At 46.1% G+C, this 18,334-nt stretch overlaps 1 protein-coding gene across 1 annotated transcript in view; it reads right to left on the minus strand.

Annotated features, from left to right (window-relative positions):
* Positions 1-18,334, minus strand: part of tep1 (telomerase-associated protein 1) — a 28,095-nt gene that overhangs the window by 2,716 nt on the left and 7,045 nt on the right. The window contains exons 11-50 of the mRNA XM_084481194.1: positions 18,212-18,290; positions 17,096-17,288; positions 16,584-16,926; positions 16,149-16,301; positions 15,664-15,735; positions 15,256-15,380; positions 14,937-15,032; positions 14,345-14,491; positions 13,388-13,682; positions 12,617-12,738; positions 12,255-12,368; positions 11,724-11,841; positions 11,139-11,342; positions 10,549-10,736; positions 10,317-10,458; positions 9,839-10,018; positions 9,561-9,653; positions 8,704-8,839; positions 8,176-8,335; positions 7,795-7,922; positions 7,535-7,623; positions 7,264-7,378; positions 6,857-7,073; positions 6,353-6,473; positions 5,871-5,995; positions 5,675-5,774; positions 5,391-5,546; positions 4,981-5,196; positions 4,621-4,677; positions 4,023-4,152; positions 3,328-3,600; positions 2,975-3,132; positions 2,750-2,857; positions 2,231-2,335; positions 1,745-1,874; positions 1,398-1,468; positions 1,140-1,266; positions 773-906; positions 504-625; positions 90-218 (exon numbers count right to left, since the gene is read on the minus strand). Of these exons, the coding sequence (XP_084337320.1) occupies positions 90-218; positions 504-625; positions 773-906; positions 1,140-1,266; positions 1,398-1,468; positions 1,745-1,874; positions 2,231-2,335; positions 2,750-2,857; positions 2,975-3,132; positions 3,328-3,600; positions 4,023-4,152; positions 4,621-4,677; positions 4,981-5,196; positions 5,391-5,546; positions 5,675-5,774; positions 5,871-5,995; positions 6,353-6,473; positions 6,857-7,073; positions 7,264-7,378; positions 7,535-7,623; positions 7,795-7,922; positions 8,176-8,335; positions 8,704-8,839; positions 9,561-9,653; positions 9,839-10,018; positions 10,317-10,458; positions 10,549-10,736; positions 11,139-11,342; positions 11,724-11,841; positions 12,255-12,368; positions 12,617-12,738; positions 13,388-13,682; positions 14,345-14,491; positions 14,937-15,032; positions 15,256-15,380; positions 15,664-15,735; positions 16,149-16,301; positions 16,584-16,926; positions 17,096-17,288; positions 18,212-18,290 (5,771 nt within the window). The remainder of the gene's footprint in view (positions 1-89; positions 219-503; positions 626-772; positions 907-1,139; positions 1,267-1,397; positions 1,469-1,744; positions 1,875-2,230; positions 2,336-2,749; positions 2,858-2,974; positions 3,133-3,327; positions 3,601-4,022; positions 4,153-4,620; positions 4,678-4,980; positions 5,197-5,390; positions 5,547-5,674; positions 5,775-5,870; positions 5,996-6,352; positions 6,474-6,856; positions 7,074-7,263; positions 7,379-7,534; positions 7,624-7,794; positions 7,923-8,175; positions 8,336-8,703; positions 8,840-9,560; positions 9,654-9,838; positions 10,019-10,316; positions 10,459-10,548; positions 10,737-11,138; positions 11,343-11,723; positions 11,842-12,254; positions 12,369-12,616; positions 12,739-13,387; positions 13,683-14,344; positions 14,492-14,936; positions 15,033-15,255; positions 15,381-15,663; positions 15,736-16,148; positions 16,302-16,583; positions 16,927-17,095; positions 17,289-18,211; positions 18,291-18,334) is intronic.

Here is an 18,334-nt window from a genome sequence, read left to right on the forward strand (position 1 = left end):
AGATTACAGCACGGTCCTAGAGTACATGCCCATACTGTCAAAGGTAATACAACAAGAATGATAATTTTCCAAAATGAACATTGTGTTACCATGTGTCTTGTCGGTACTGCACCATAACATCAGCGATTGTTCCGGACTCGGATACACCAATCAGAGAAGAGCAGTAGTGGAGGTGCGCCAGTGGATGCTTCAGTGGGAACGTAGACACCTTCACCAGGCTGGAGGCAAACAACACGTTGTTAGGATTATTATACAGGCCACTGTGACTTGCAAACCATATTTCAATGATGTGCCGTGATAATGAGGGGAAGAAAGCTTTTTGTTTTTCGGCTTCGAATTTTATGGTTGAATCAATCCATCAATCATTCACGCTCTTACAGGGAACAAGCCTCCTATGCACCGTTTCAATGTCTCCATGGGAACCCTGTGATACACTTTTACAGCAGAGGACGACTGCTGCTGCTGGTGGCTTCTGATCAGGTGTGTGTGAGTGAGCGGCTCACCTGGCCCCATCATTTCCAGGGCTCCACACTATCTTCAACAGCTGAACCATAGGTTTCTTGCAGGCCACAGCGAACTGAGCATCAGGCATAGAGCAGATGGCCGTGATGGGCCAGTCCGACACCTGCCAGGGGTGTCACATGCATGGAGCACAAACATTAAGAGACATTTAGGGCGATCAAGACATTCATTTTGTGTTGGTATTTACAAAATAAAAAAAACATGTACAAATACACTAAATGGACCAGTACGAGAGCCAGAGACCCTATACCTTCTTGCGGCCAACCACAGCACCTTGCTGCCATATCTCCACCAGGCCTGACTTGTAGGCTGCCAGCAGTGCATCTTCGGTTGGGGAGTAGCACACGACTGTAAGCACCAAGACCTTGGGGGCAGGAGCGCTGTCTAGTGGGAGAGAACGTCCAGAGTGGGGGTGGTGTTACGTCAAAGAGTCTCAAGTGTGTATGTGTCCGTCTGTCTGTCTGTGGACAATCTTGTTATAAAGAGCATTGGGAGCATTGTAGACCATCTGTATTTCAATGCTGAACTGATCTCCGCATGCTCCGTCATTTCTTTCGGGAGACAAACCCCCCCAGATGTCGATTTAGATGGCGTTCACTGGATTCAAATTGCGTTACCTTTTTCCCACGCCCAGGACCTCAACGATAGGTCCTCAGACACTGTGAGGAACTCTGTTAATCCATTCTTGGACACCACTGCACTTATGGCGCCGCTGTGACCTTGGAAAGTGCAGAAGTGCTCCACCTAGTTCAAAGTAAAGCAGCATTTCAAAGCAGTTAATTTTTGACCACCAGGTGGAGCAGTGAATGTCTGTGTATTTAATTTGGCAACTGCATTGCGGTATGCTCATCATCCCAGGACACCAACGTCTGTACCTGGAAGGGCTTCCAGAGTTGCACTGAGCCATCTTCAGAGGCAGTGGCTACCACCATATCCTCTGGCTTGTCTGTAAAAATGGTTGGAAAAGCCAGAAATGTTAAAGTGAAACTCGAGAGCAAAACCGAATCTTAAGGATTGGTCAGAACATAGGTTATTCCATGATGGTTCTACCTGCATTAACTTCAGTTAGATATGAACGTATGCTTTGATCTGTAGTTTGTTTACAACTGAATCCCGCTTTATGTATTGTAGTGACCTGTTTGTGTCAAGTCTGCATCATAATTACCAATATAACTGGGGAATTCAGGCGTCTTCTGAGCATGTTGCGCAACAGGAAGGTTACCTTTACTGGGGAGGATGGAGCAGTGGTGTATCCGCTGGGAGTGGGCAGGGATGTGGCTGACCTCCGTGGCCGATTCCCACTTCCACACGTGCAGGGCTCCCTCTGTGCAGCCGGCCACCAAATACTCTCCCTGTGAAGCCCCACACCACACAGCTATTACATGTCCTTGGTAAAGCAAACCACCTATAAATTATGCCTGATAGGCATATTGCGTTATAGGGAGATTCCTGATTTATAAGATGGAGATATTGGGAAGATACATTTTTTAGGTTAATGGTTACTTTTTTAAATGTCATTTATAATATAAACATATCGATATTTTACATAAATTAAACAATTGATCTTATTTTATGGAACAGCATAACTTAACTGTTTTCAGACTTAAAAATGGGACAAATCCTAGGGCTGTGAACCATTGCTCTTAATGACACACATCCTTCTTTCCCTCCCACCCTCCTCCGAAGTGTTTACTTCTCAACAACCTACCTGAACACAGATGGAGGTCAGGGGATTCTTCCAGGAGATACTCATGATACGACTGCTGGAGTCCAGGCTCCACACATGAAGACTGCCGTCGTTAGAGGAACTGACCTGGATGAGACCGCACATAGAATACAGTGGATGAAAAACGATTGCTCTGTCAAATGGGTTGGGTCCAAATAGTGTGTGCATAGCTCATAACACATAGCGATAGAGATTAGATTTATTGTGCCAACTTAACTAACCAAAATGTGGCAGTACACAACAGTGCAAGTATAAAGCCAATCTTTTTCACTGTCCTAATAAACATTAAAGATAGTGTGTGTCTTGAAAGAAAGCAAATGTTCACACACAGATTATGTATCTTCATTTAATTAAAAAAAGTGGAAAGTGCACCAAAAAAAAGTGCACCAAAATAGCACCCTCTCCCTCAGCTTCCAAAAACAGCCCCCTTTACATTAAACACAGAGGCAACGTGAAAACCAAACTCATTTCACAATTCATATTCTTAAATGGAGGACTTACAACGCGGCCTGCGGCCCAAGCACAGCCGCTGATCCAGTCTTTGTGCGCGTGTAGCAGGGACTTTGAGAGGGCCGGAGGACTGGAGCCCATGTCCCACAGCATCAGGGCCTGAAACAAACGACCTGGATCACGATAAGGTAGGGGCTTATATAGTGTTATGCGGGAGGTATGGCTGGGCTCGGGTGTTCAAATCCCAGAATCTAAACCTGTAAGAAGCTAACCAACCTTATCTTTTCCTCCAGAAAGCAGTTGTGTACCGTCTGGGCTGAAGGCCAGACAGGTCACCCCTCTGCTGTGGCCCCGTAGGACCGCCACCGCCACGGGACAAACCCAGGGGTCAAGGGTCAGATCTTGAACTGACCACAGTGCAATGGTGAAATCGTCTTCATGAAAGGAAAGAAATTAAGTATGATTAAGCCGATTATTAAGCCTGCTTTAATTTGCCTTATAATTATGTCTGAAAATTGTGAACCATTATGTGTAACTAACTATACAATCAGGTTTACTCTTTGGGAAAACGATAATCGTGTAATTAGTGCCTGAAGAGATAAAAAGGGTAAGTTATTAGAGAGAGTCACCAGAGGCAGAGGCCAGATGCGAGGAGTTTTGAGCCAGAGCCAAGATCTCTCCCTTTTGCACTCCAAAGTCTCCCACTGGCATCAGCTTCACCTCTCCTCCCTCCCCCTCCTCGCTTTTCTTCCAGACCCTCAGGTGCTTGTCTGCCCCGGCCGACACGAGACGCTCCTCCCCCGCCTGCACCGTGTCTGTGTCTGTGTCTGTGTCGGGGGTAGACAGCCACAGCAGGCACAGCACGGACACCCTGAGGTCCTCGCTGGCCCAGTGACTTGTTTCTAAGGAGAAGAAAGGCAACCAAAACACAATGGTTGCTGTGAGTTCAAATTAACTGTTTTATGCATGGGGATTTGAGGAAATACTTAAACACACACCAGGATGACATTGGTAGCGCCTGAGGTAGCAGGGTGTGGCTCTAAATAATCTTTCATCGTGATGTTGAATTGAGGCAAGAGACGCAATGCAGAAAAACCTCCTTGATGCTCATATTTGGTCATTATCCTTCAACAATCAACAAAACCTTCAAGGATTTTAAAAACTGAGATGATGCACAGAATATTCACACGTTCACATGTTTCTTTTTTTTTTTTTTTTTTTTTACATACATTGACATTAGGACACTTCTTTTTCCTAATCAAACTGTGTGAGGCAAAACCTACCTCACACACACGTACACACACACACACACACACACACACACCTGAATCCAGACTGAAGAGCCTCAAGCCGTTGCCATGGTAACCCACCACAGCACAATCCCCGTTGACGGCCACGCAGAGCGCGGCGGCCTCAGAGGACCTGGGCCTTTTCCGAAGATCCGCCTGCTCACACTGAAGACAACCACCGGCTACAGGTTCACTCGGCACTCGCTACTACCACACATCACTGGGTCTACGGTGTCCTCATACTTCACGGATGATAGGATATTACACACACACACACACACACACACACACACACACACACACACACACACACACACACACACACACACACACACACACACACACACACACACACACACACACACACACACACACACACACACACACACACTCCCCCTTGTGGTTTTATTCTGCTTTGTTTGAACCATTTTCCATTTTTCTTTTGGTGTGAGTGCCCCGCATTTTCTTCAAGGGTTGAATAAAGATTTATACTTTGAACTGTATAACTTCCAATCTTTGTACTAGTACATCAGATTCAGATTGTTCAACAAATATGACAAATATGAATATGTCAAATATTTGATTTGATTTAGAACACATTATCTTTCTGTTCTGCTTCCTGCATCACCTTACCCTTTCCTGTCGTAACGTCGCCAACGAGCAGCCCAACCCCCCCGACCAGAGGTGCAGCTGTTGAGAGGGAGACATGAAGAGGAGACACAGATGTCATCAGCAATACTTTGAATGGTCAAAGAATATATATAACAGGAGCTGAGGAACACTGTTTCTCTTTCCTTTAATGAATGCATTGGTTATCAGTTTGAGAGACAGAGCTAAGGTACACTTTGAGCACTCAATCGTATTCTGTGAACCGAATGGTAGTCTTAAGTTGATTTGTTGCCAATGCGTGTGAGTGAGAGTATGCACGCATGCACGTTTTGTGAGTGAGTGAGTCAGCCTTGTGCGTGCGTGCATGCATGCGTGCGGACTGACCGTGTGGTCCGAGCCGGCACTCAGCAGCTTGTTCCCCTGGTCCAGGAAGGTGAGTGCAGCCGTGGACCCCTGGTGGGCCTGGTAGCTCCCCACGCACGTCCCCTCCGGCACCGCCCACACCTTGACCTCCCCCGACAGGGAGCCAGAGACCAGTGTGGTGGAGGAGGTGGAGGAGAAGGAGAGGCTACGGACAGAGCCCTCGTGGCCGGTTATACACTGGAAGGGAGGGAGAGAGAGAGAATGAAAGAGAGAGTGAGAGACCCCCTAAATTATGATTTTAGTTAGAAAGTTAGAAATACTTTTTTATACATTTGCATAGTAATTATTGCTTATATTGCAGGACTCAAACAGGGAAAATTGAACCAGTATGTAAGAGGAGAGCAGACCAATGCTCTCTAGTCTCACCCTACCCTTATGAGTTTGCTCTGCAGCCAGTTCCACAGCAGCACTTTTCCGTCCCAGCAACCAAAAGCCAGCAGGTCACCCGCAGGGTTAAAGGTCACACAGTTTATGGGGCTGTAGCCATACCGACATGCTACCTGGTGACCCTTTGAAGTGGACCACACCTGAGGAGAATTCTTTAGTATTATAACAATTTCAATAGAATACTGTGAATTATTTAGATATTTAATAACAGTATAATATTCATACATTATATGATTGTCGTTAGAAGGCTGAGTAAAATAACACCAACCTTCAGTTGAAAGTCTAAGGAGACCGTTGCAAGATGCTTTCTGTCTGGGGACACATCACTTCCAGTAATCCTGTTAGAGTGTCCTTCTATGAGGGCAGTCCTGCCAAAAGAATACCGTGGGTTTGTTTGAAAACTTGAAAAGCATGCAGTGGCTAATTCCATCCAAAATGATACTTGTGCGCACCCCCCACCTCACCTGCAGCCATTCTCTGTGTCCCAGACCTCGATTTGCCCGTTGAAGGAGGTTGTAGCCAGGGTCACGTCTGTCAAGAAAACACAGCCGGATATGCCATCGCAGCTACTCTCCAGTGATTTCACAACCTGTTGAGAGCATGGAGCGGTCTCTAGTTGTGCCATCAAACATTCACTTAAAAAAATAACAATATTCATATTTAAATAATGGATAATCTATGGAAAGGATGGGAATGTTTGGCATTAAGTTAAATCTAGCATTGAATGTGTTACGTGTATTACAATATTTAAATAATGTTTCAATTATGTTGTGTTTTACCTAAAATCCACCAATCAGACAGAGCCCTCAATCAATCAATCAGACAGAGCCATCAATCAACCAATCAGACAGAGCCCTCAAACCACCAATCAGAGAGCCCCCAATCAACCAATCAGACAGAGCCCTCAATCAACCAATCAGACACAGAGAGCTGTGAGTTGGCTCACCTGTCCCGTCTGTGTGTGGATGAGGTGCAGGGTTCCCTGGCCCGTGCCCACCGCCACCACCTCTGCGCAGGGATTCATCGCCACGCACGTGGGCTCGGACGAGAAGGTGGACACCAGTTCACTGGATTCAGCGTGTGCATACACAATGACTTCAATTTCAAAGCTTCAAATTTTAAAGACTTGTACGTAAAAATGAAATTATTGTACACAGATTATAGCCTTAATATATTGTATTCAACGTATTGAATACAAGACAATACACAATACAATCATAATACATAAAATAATATATGATAGTAATATAAACATCGTTCTTTTTTCTTTGCCCTGATCCGATAAAGACCAAAAGCTGAAGTTTGAGCTTGTCAACCAAGAGCAATGCATCCAACATTTTATTATTCAAACTTATATAAAAAAATAAATAAAAACAATTGAATCGACACCCCTTGGCGGAACACCGCTAGCCCCCTCGCGCCCCTCCCCCAGCCGGGTGTCTGGGCTTACCAGGCCTCCGGTCTGGACTCCCCGTCGTGGTTCATGAGTCGCACCACGCCCCTGGGGCCTCCGTTTCCCACCAGACCCCGGGCCCAGGCGTGGGCGACGGCGTGCGGGGGCTCGTTGAGGGCCTGCTGGAGGAAGAGCGGCGGCCAGGAGGTGAGGAGGGCCGCGTGGCGCCGCAGGAACTCACCGCAGTCGTCGGCGCTGTCGCCATAGCTGCCACCTGGGGGAGGGTGGAGGGGAGGCGTGTGAGATGAGGCTGGGTGCGCGCGCACACACACACACACACACACACACACACACACACACACACACACACACACACACACACACACACACACACACACACACACACACACACACACACACACACACACACACACACCTCGTCTACATGAGATCACGTGACTCACCATAGGAGCCGTAGATCCCCAGCAGATGGTGCACGAGACCGTGGCGCACGTTAGCGTACAGGAAGTAGTAGCTGGAGAGGAGCGAGCCCAGCGCCTCGCACTGGTCACCTTTCATCTAGCCCGGAGCCAATCAGAGAGAAGGTTAGGAATAAAGAAAAAGAAACTACACCTGAGCTGACCTATTCTGGATAGGGATAGGTGAGTGTAAGGACAGCGCTACAGGGGTTTATAACCGTGGTACCGGTGGTGGAGGGGGGGGGGCATCACTCACCAGGTGTTCCGGCAAGTGCTTGATGTGGTCGGCCTCACAGTGGAGGAAGGTACCCGTCCCCTGGGGGTCCGCCGCCGCCCACAGGTGGGCTACCGCGGGAACAGGTAAAGACACGGCGCGGTTAGAGGTGTGTAGGGGTGTCTGTAGCTGTCTGTAGGTGTGTGTGTGTGTGTGTGTGTGTGTGTGTGTGTGTGTGTGTGTGTGTGTGTGTGTGTGTGTGTGTGTGTGTGTGTGTGTGTGTGTGTGTGTGTGTGTTCTACCTGCCAGTATCTGGTGGCTGCGGAAGCGGTCGGTCCCAGCAGTGAGGAGCAGCTCTTGGAAGGCCTGCCTCACCTCTGGGTTGGTCAGAGCCAGCAGGTCGTCTGTGCCGTGAGCCGGACCAATCAGGCTGAAGTGAAGAAGGATTAGAAAACTAAACGGGATGGATATTTTCATGTTTGATGTTCGCATTAAGAAGCTTCATATTTTACATACATATTACAAAGATATTAATTTGAATACGCATGTAGAACAGCAAACATCTTATCACACAACTGAAGGCAAAAAATTTGATTTTAATCCACCTGCATTTTCTTCCTCTTCAATGTTTTTCGGAGAGATTTGACGCCAAACCACTTCTAATCTATTTTGTTACCATGTACCTTTGTAAACTCCGCACCATCTGAGTGAAGGTCGCCATGGGAACGCGTCCTGTGGGCTTCCTGGCGAGCTGCAGCACTTGCGGCCATGGGAGCAGGCCGCTGCTTGAGGTCCGGTCAGCGCAAGAGTTCAGTAGGCTGTACAGGTCGCCCTCTCGCAAGCCTTACACACACACACACACACACACACTTTATTGTCAATTCCAAAATATGTGCCAGACAAACAGAGGAATCGAAATCATGTTTGTCTCCGACTCCGACCAATTGTTCAATAAGGAGGAAATGGAGAAAATTAGGTAAAATAAAATAAGAAATATTTACAAAAAATAAATTATAATTCTTCTGAATAGTGCAAAAGTAAGGCAAAACAAACGGTATGTCTAAAATAAAGTTTAAAAAAGTAAATGGATTGAAATGTGCAATATGAGTTCTTGGGGGCAAATGGAAGGGAGAGAGGGGAGAGAGTTGACACCAGTTGAACCTGGTTCACTCTGCTGAAGTAAGCACCGAGGTGGGTGAGCCATGTCTTACCAGTGTTGCTGAGGGCCAGGGCCCCCAGGGCCAGACGCAGACCCCCCACGGCTCTGTACTGGGAGCACAGCCGGTCCAGACCCTGGCCCACCAGCTGGCTCAGAGACTGGGGCAGCTGCTGCAGACTCTCCTTCATCTGGGGAACACGACACAAGAGGATAGGGATGGTGGAGGTGATGATGGGGATATCATCATTGAGAATAACAGTAGAAATTTAAATCAATTAATTGTTGTTCTTTTCTATACAGCCCTATATCACAAGCCGTTTAAATGACATCAAATTAAATTAAATGATAAAAAATCGAAATGAAAAAAGCCTGTAATATCAAGATCCCGGTCAACGTTATCTTGTATCCAGCCGTCCGAACTGTGTTATAGCAGAACTTCTGGGGGGCGGAGCAGAGCCTGGGCCGGAAACCAACCACAGAAAGGGGCGGAGCTACGCCTTGTTTCCTGTTTCATTATGGAGATATTCTACCATGGAGAAACTCCTTCTCAAGCTCCGAGTGGATGAGGCTTTCAGAAGGGAACTTTGATAACGGGATTTCTACAGTGGCCAATCTATACGTGTTGATTTGATCTTGACACACTTTTTCTAAGAACGTTCGGACAGGATGTTTATCGGACTAGCGCTGGTGGTGCTGGCCGAGTTTATGTTCACTATTGGCCAATTATGCACACCTCCAGCAACATGATGGTTGAAATAAACACGTGGCAAAAAAGATTTTACGTATGTGTTCAGATGGGTTAAATCTTTCAAACATTGAAAATTATACGCGTGTCAGGTGACCGGTAGGAGCCTCACTGCTTTGGTTCCATCGTGAGTGGTGTGTTAGAGTACATCGGTATTATCAGACCTTTTCAAAGGAGGCAAAGTTCCTCAGGTCTTCACAGGCCAGGTGGAGGTAGAGAGGGCTGCCTGCTCCGTTCTTCATCATCAGTGTCTGGAGCTGCACACACACACACACACACACACACACACACACACACACACACACACACACACACACACACACACACACAATATGTAAATGGTTATCTACATGCAGAGATTTACTTTGTTAATTTCCAATGTTGCCTTTAACTTCATTAAGCAGATACGTGTTGATATACAATAACTATTTTGAAGAAGGACCTGATTGTTAAAGGCGGCATCACTGAGTTTCTTCCCAAACATGTCCAGCCCCTTCTGAACTATCTCCTTCCTGTCCGTCATGGAGAGCTGTCCCAGAGGAAACAAGATGGCGCCCTTCTTCTTGCTCAAGGCTTGCAGAAGGGCCGAGCCATTTGTGACGCTCACAACCAAGCACATGCCCTGAAAAACAGAAAACACAGCTCAACCAATGACCACACAGCAATTTCTTATTCCAACTCATAATAATACATTTAAGGAAAATCCCATATTAAGTATTATCTTTGGGAATCGTATTTGGATAATCAAAAAAACAACAACCAACATCTTCAACATCTTGCCATTTTTGGGACATAAATTGGGACATATCATAAACTGTGACAGCACCATGACTAGGGACATTCAATGTAGTAAGATCAGTTTAGCTGGTCTAGTTTGCCTGAGCTTAGGAAAATACTTAATTCATGCATGTATGACTCACCTTGGGAACTTCCTGCGGCATCCAATCAGAATTAAGCTGCCCCCTGCTGTCTTGGACAAGGTCCACCCCATCCACCAGCAGGGCCAGCGATTTGTCCTTCTGCACGTCCGTTAAATTCAACCGGAATTCCTTGATTAAATCTCTGAAATAATATACAGATTATTTTAAAAATGAACTGTTGCATTGGCCAACAAATCATGATTATTGTGAGAAAAACTTCACACAAACTGACGTGTAAGACACAGGAAGTGGCGATTGCTCTTCCTTGTTCTCCCTGGCTCTCAGCCATTGGACGAGACAGTGGAGGAGGTTCTCCACGGTGCGTGCCGATTGGCTAGCTCCAGTAGAGTAGGAAATGACGTCACAGGCAGGTTTGGGCTTGGACACTTGGCTGGTTCTGAGGGCGTGTGCCAGGGCGGCCTGTGTGGAGGAACGGATAGGTTATAGGTTTGAAACCTAAATAGATTCTGGAGTAAATAAACCAGGGTTGGGGCTTTGAGTTGTACATCATCAGGAACGATGTTAGCACAATCACTTTCTAGCTCTAGAAAATTAGGAGGGCTGACATTTCACAGAAATGTTTGGCAAGAACGTCTGTGTCCGTACAGGATGGCCTCAGCTTGCCTTCCCGCTCGGGAAAAGCTTGATAATGCTGGCCGAGTGACTTAAGTTATCCGCTATCCTTTTTGAGCAGATATCAGAAACCAGTGGACTCAACATGAAGACACATTGAATTGTGTCTGCCCCCAAAAATATCAACATGGATTTTAACCTTTGAAATGGGGACCTGAAGCAGAACCAAAAGCAGCGTAGACCACTTGCCATGAAGACGGTCTTGCCCTCTCCAGCAGCGCCGTGCACCAGCAGCACGCCACCCTTGGCCTGGACGTCCTGCACCTTCTCCACTGCCTCCGCCAGCAGCTTGGCCCGGCCGTGAAAGCGTCTCTGCAGCGCCCCCTGGTGGTCGCCCTGCTCGCTGACTTCCGACGCGGCGGCGGCGGCGGCCTGCGCCTCGTCGTCGCCCTCCTTGACCAATCAGAGAGCGCCGTGGGGACAGGGGATGTGGTTATGGTTTGTGTCAGAGACCGGAGGACTGGATCTCAAATGACTATTAGTCCATGAGACTTTAAACAATGACTTGAGTGTTATAGTAGAGGAACAGTTGTGCACCACATTGATCCCATAATCACATAGTGTATGCTCCAGTATTGTGTGGAACACACACACACACACACACACACACACACACACACACACACACACACACACACACACACACACACACACACACACACACACACACACACACACACACACACACACACACACACACACACACCTTTTTGAATCAAAACATTCTGTTCCGTTAGGAAAGTGTTAGTTCCTGAATTGTTCGAACAAACTCACCTCTACGTATTGCTTCAACACAGCCGTCCAGAGGTCTTCCAGCACTGTCTTGCCAAACTCCTCCAGGCCTTTCAGATAGGGATTTCCACCCACAACCCCATCCCACTCACATGGGTAGCTAGTAGATAAGATTAAGAACTTTGTTAATCTTGAACAGATATAGAGGTCAAGTCAGACATACCAGCATACCCACACACTGTGCTAGCCCCTGACATGTAGTTGAATTAACATGCCGTTCATTACTGAGACCATTGAGGTCTGCAACATCGACTCCACTACGGCTGAGAAAATGCAGAAACGTTGGACCATTGACGTAAATTTTCCAAATGGCGAATGCAAATCCAAAACCAATGACGTCAATGGGCCAACTTCTTTGTGATTTTCTCTGTGGAAACAGATGTTGATGCTGTGGACCGCATATTTCTCTCGTCACACACGGATGAAGCAGTACTCAAAGCGTGAAGGTTCCCCTTTAAGCCTTTAAGAACACGGAGACCATGGGCACACGGAGGAGGGGAGAGGAGCACTCACCCCTCTGTGACCTTCACGCCCTTCTCCAGGATCCTGCTCTTCAGCTGGGACATCTTAGCCTGGGCCTGCTTCGACTCGGGGGCAAAGTGGGACCTCCACGCCACCGGGACGGACCTGTGGAAATCAAATAAAAAGAAGTCCAATTATTTTGTAAAAAATTAACAAATGACGTTATTCAATATTCAATATTCAATATTAATTTGGTATAGCAGTCCACAACTTGGGCTGGAATGAAAATATGTCAATGGAATTTGTCCCCAGTAAAAAATTTTTTGTTATATTGTTAACCAAGTTATATGGTTGCTGTATCAGTGGATCAGTGGTTTGAAAACACAGGAGAGGAGGATAGAAAGGGAGCGTACTGCAGCACGGCCGGGTCCCTGAAGTAGCAGAAGGCTCTCTGGTTCATGTCGTCGGGGTACAGAGCTTCAAACTGGCGGATCTCCAGCTCCGTAATGGACAGGTCAGACGGGGCGGAGGCCAGCTGCATGTACAGGATATAGTTATTATTATTAGACAACACTTAATTAATCCCCAGGAGGGGACATTTGGGTGTTCACAGAAGCAGAAAAAATAGAGATGCCAAGAATTAATATTGGCAATAGCCGAATATAAAAAATATGATGCAAAAAGAAAAAATTATATAAATCAATAAATGAACAAACTAATGGACATGAATTGGAAAACTTTGCGTTTGTTTAAGAGTATGGCTTTAGGTGGTTGAAATGTCCAAAGAGAGTGAGTAAGTGAGTGAGGTAGTAAGAGAGTGAGGTAGTGAGTGAGTGGGAGAGTGAGGTAGTGAGGTATTGAGTGAGTGGGGGAGAGTGAGGTAGTGAGTGAGTGATGTATTGAGTGTGTGAGAGTGAGGTAGTGAGTGAGTGTGAGAGAGTGAGGTAGTGAGTGAGTGTGTGAGAGTGAGGTAGTGAGTGAGTGTGAGAGAGTGAGGCAGTGAGTGAGTGTGAGAGAAGAGTGTGAGAGACGCAGTAGCAGTTGGACTTCAAACTTTTTTTGTGAAATGAAATTGAGCTAGAGAGATTGGCGAAGGAGAGAGAGAGAGTGAGAGAGAGAGCGAGAGCGATAGAGATACCCCACCCCCTCCCCCACCCAACCCATCACGCAGCCTCCTCCCTTACCCAGCGGTGCTGTGGCAGGTCCGGGAGGTGGGGGGGCGTGGAGGCCACCATCCCGTAGCGCTCCCCCAGGATGCCCACCAGCATCTGGCTGCGGCACACCTCCGACAGGCACAGCCCGGCCGCCCGGCCAGACTCCTCCTCCGTCACGCCCCAGCGCAGCTCCACCTCCTGCAGGTGGAGGCGGTGGGCCGCCGCGCGCCGCCGCAGCTCAGGGAACACGGCGCGCACCAGGACGTCCCGCTCGGCGTGCATGTCCCGGAAGGTGGAGGAGATGAAGACGCGCACGCCGCGCCACCTGTGGAGGAGGGAACCCCACAGAACCCACACCGAAGGTGGGGGATTCGATGAAGATGGAGGGTGGAGAGGTGGATGCTTTGAGCCTCTTTGTACTGTCTGTCTGTCTGTCTGTCAAGGGGCAGGTAAGATTCGAGAGCTATCATTTGAGTCCCTTTGTTAGGGATGGTGTGGCCATCCGTCAGCCATTAGTGAGAATTTCCGTCAGGGAATCTTGTCCACGATAGGTTAGGGGAATCCATCTGGCCTGTCAATCATTTTCTAGTAAGAGTCAAAACTACTCACGATAAACACAGAAAACCTATCCCACTCCTACAGTTTTCTGTGTTGAAATGATTGAGAGGCAAGACATTGCCTACGGGCTTGAGTCAAAGCAATGTAGCAATGAAATGAGCGTAAACTTGACACACAGTTGGAGGTATATGTTATTGACAAGTGTTGTAAAATGCTTCATTATTGGACCTAAATATTATTGACCATTATGCATGCAGTGTGTATCGTGTCCCAGTGACTTAAGTCTTCAGCGGAGACAATTGCACTCCATTTAGGGGAGAGGACCTCCCGCTATCATATGAGCAATGTCCCTCTCCCTACACAGTGCATTTGTTTCTCCGCTGGGTTTGCATCCACCCAACCTCAAGCTAACTTGCATCACCGCATTACCTCAGTTTAGGGCTGGCTGGTATGGGCACCACCGCGCTGGTTGTGTGGGGATGCTTGGTGGCGCCCTCTGGTGGAGGAATTTTATGCACCTTGTCCATGTGCTCCACGTGTTGCAGCAGCCTGGACGACCCCCGCTCCGCCACAATCCTGACATCACGCAGAAGGTTAAAGGTCAGGAGACACCGGGCAATGACGGCCTCCATTTTGGGGAGCATAGGACGGTTAGCTATTGTGTTGGGTGGTAATAGTTTTTTTGGTCATGGTTAAGTAATGAATAGTGAGATTATTTAGCATTATGGGGTGACATTGCTGTGTGTGAATATGCCACAGTGTTTTTCACTGAGGACGTGGCAAAACCGTTTTTTTTTATCTACCTTGGTTATGGTGTATTCACATTGATTTATGATTAAACATTAGTACATTACTACAGAGTATCACCAACAAGACATCCCATGATGCATTCCGATGTTACAAGCCCTATATGCCATCAATTTCCCCAAAGTAGTATTATTGGAACACCTCCAGCGGGCCAAAATGAGAAGTTTACAAACAAAAACGAGAAGCATGTGTTTAGTATAACGGAAGGATTTACCTGAGGATCTGCTCACTCACACCACGGAATTCACTGCCAAAGTCGAAGCCCAACCTGTTCTTGTTGTTCTTGTCCAGTTTCTCGCTTTCCATGTAGCTGAAAAGGTGAATATGAGTATGGACAGAAACAAAACATACCGATGCTTTATCTTTTCCTGAACAATTCAGGCAATTGATTCCACCCAATTGAGTAGTCTGGTGAATGTAAAATAGCAAATTTTCAAAAAAATTCTAAACATAGCAAGACATTTGTTTCCTAGAGTTGGGACAGGCCTGAAGGAAGTATAGGAGACACCATGGGCAAGGAGAGAGTTTCATACCCTTCTTTCAGGAAGAGCTTCATCAGCAGACAGTTCTTGCTGTTTGGCTCGTTCATGTATTTAGTGCAGAGGTTTTCTAGTTCAGAATCATTCCCATCACTGACCAGGACGACAATGTTGTCCCACTGTGTCCAGAATCATCAAGAAGAACATGAAATGACCAAGTCAATACTGCAATCCAATTTAAAAAGGGCTAGGGGGAATCAATACATTCATGAAATTGTTTTAAATAATGATGAGTATTTATTTGAAATATGTATTGTTCTAAGAAATTAGTAGTAGTTAAAATAATTTTGAAATATCATTGTTAAGAAAGTTGTATAACTTTCCCTAAGCTCCAATTAACAAATTAACATCTAATTAAGCTCCAATTAACAAATGTACATGCAATAAAATGTCCAAACAAACCTTGTTTTCTTTTGAAAACAGTTCTGATTTGAGATTCATCATTTTGCCTGAATTATGCTCTCTTTCCGGCTCCTAGGGTAAAAAAAAAGGAAATAAAAGTCCAATATAAAAAGATAGTTAAATGACAAACTATACAATTTGCATGATTACTTAGTAAAAGTCCTGAATGTCATTACATTGTATCAATATCACTGACACACACTCACTCAATCACTCACACAGCTTAAGTCTGTCCTGTCAAATAAGAGAGGTCTCAGAAGTGGTTGTTGGTAGGCAACCGATAGAAATTCACACCACCGCTAACAAGTGTCTGGCATGGTGAAATCACACCATTAACAAAAACCTAATTCATGAGCGAATGCTCCCTCTGACAATGCTCCAGTCAATCATAAGCTCACATCCATCAGTGTCCCCACAATTTGGCATTGTCGGACAACTGTTGAGAAACCTCTTCATTAACACTGTGGGAGAACCGAGGCCTTTACCTCCACATGCTTCGTCACTCTCTTGACGTTCTCCAGCACGACGTGACTGTTCAGTTTGACCTCTGAGAAATGGGCCCAGCCGTAACTAAACAGCTTGGTTTCCTCGGCGCTGCAGCCAATCAACAGCGAGATCAGAATGGCCACTTCCTGCACCTGAGAGGGGTTCACCCAGAGTGGGCAGAAAAAGAAAAAAAAGCATGCGTTAAAAGCGGGACCCCGCTCATCGATGACAATCTGATAAAGAAACGAGTGCATTATATCGCTATGCAGGATGGTGGTATTCACAGACTGGCCGCCGGACAACATATATTGTGCGTCCCAAACCTCTTTGCAATGTATTTAGGATGGTATACCAATTGCATGAAAAAAAACCTCAATTGTCTCATAAAAGAAAGATAACAGACAATAACAGTCTCAGACACAAAACACACTTACAGAAGAAGTAAGGAGCCTTTTGTTTTTCTCCTCCTCCGACCCATCTTTGCCCTCCTCCTCCCCCTGCTCCGACCCATCTTTGCCCTCCTCCTCCGCCTCCATCGTACTGTCTTTACTCTCCTCCTCCTCCTGCTGCTGCTGCTTCTCTTCTCCCTCCTCCTCCTCAGGGTCTTTGGGGCAGCAGAAGTCGGTGTTGAACTTGTCGTAGATGCTCGTATCAACGGGGATGAAGATGAGGGTGCGGCCGGGGAGAGGAGGGATGTTGTGGACGCAGGAGAGCTGAACCGCCGTCTCCAGGGCCTTGCTGTAGCGTTCCATCAGCTCCACACTATATTGGCATTTACTAAAACAGACAGACAGACAGACAGACAGAAAGACAGACAATTGGGGGGGGGGGGGGGGGGGGAAGACAGACAGACATACAAATGAAAAAGTTGACATTTAGTATGTTACCACTAAATTCGGAAATTGACAGTTTTTTCTAAATGATGCAGAGAGAGAGAAAGACATACTAGCCCTCGTGCAGCAGAGCCTTCCTGCGCTTGTACAGGGTGTATATGAAGGGCACCGCCAGGGGCAGCCGCTGCTTTCCCCGGGACGCAGTCTTCCAGTTGAAACTGCGGATGCGCTTGCTCGTAGGATACTTCTTCAGGATCCCAAACAGAATCTGCTTGTCTGTGGGCGGAGCTTTCCTCACCGCTAATGCTGGGAGAGGAGAGGGGGACAGGAGAGAGGAGAAGGTCTAGTGCAGTATGGCCTCTTTTAATCTTGGGAGTTCTTAGCTCAGCGTCGCTGAATGAGATGGTGGTCTTATAGACCAGTCATCAATTGTCATCAAGGACTTTCGCGGACCACCTTATATGCATAAGGGTAAAACAATAGATAAATACACATGCAGGGGCGGAGAAAAGAGAGCATGCGCCCCCTTTATGCACTACTATTACTGCAAAAAGGTTATGGCCAATGGGAAACAATGGGAGGAAAAAGTCTTCAACACTGTTTATGCTCCCTGAGTTAATTTGTTGTTTCTAAGCAATGGAAAACATGTGATGATAACAAGCCACAATATTATTTTTACTGAACAATTTATAATAATATATTTATTTTCGGATTATATATATATATATATATATATATATATATATATGATATATATATATATATTTTTGTCTATTATTGTAAATGTGTCTATTTCAAGAATAATATCCCAAGTCGAGTTTGAATATCCCAAGTTCGAAAAACACTTATGGACAATGAATGTACATTCTATGAAAATTTACTGATAATGCTTGCTTTGTCTAAAGATGAAATTATCTTGGTATAATGTGGTTTTATTTAGTATTAATATTGACTAGCTTATAATTGAGCAGATGCGGATAGCCAAAGAGACGTACACTGAATTCAGATACAGGTCATTAGGAAGCAGGTAGGCATCAACCACAACACTATCCTTGCAGACACCTTTACTATACCATAAAATGGTGTCAGTGAGTATTTTTGCATATATTTTACCCGTGAGTATATTTGCATATATTTTACCAGTGAGTATTTTTGCATTCATTGTATCAGTGAATAGTTTTGCATATGTGTTGACTGTGCGTGTGTGTGAGTGTGTTTTGTAAACTCACCAGACTGTTTCAACTCCATGATGACCTTGTAGGCACTGAGGAATCTTAGGGGAAACTGTCTGCTCTGAACAACCGCTTTCTAAAACCAAAAGCATATCATATCATCCATGTGATCCTTATACA

Source organism: Micromesistius poutassou (assembly GCF_964030765.1).
Source record: "Micromesistius poutassou genome assembly, chromosome: 16".
NCBI lineage: Eukaryota > Metazoa > Chordata > Actinopteri > Gadiformes > Gadidae > Micromesistius > Micromesistius poutassou.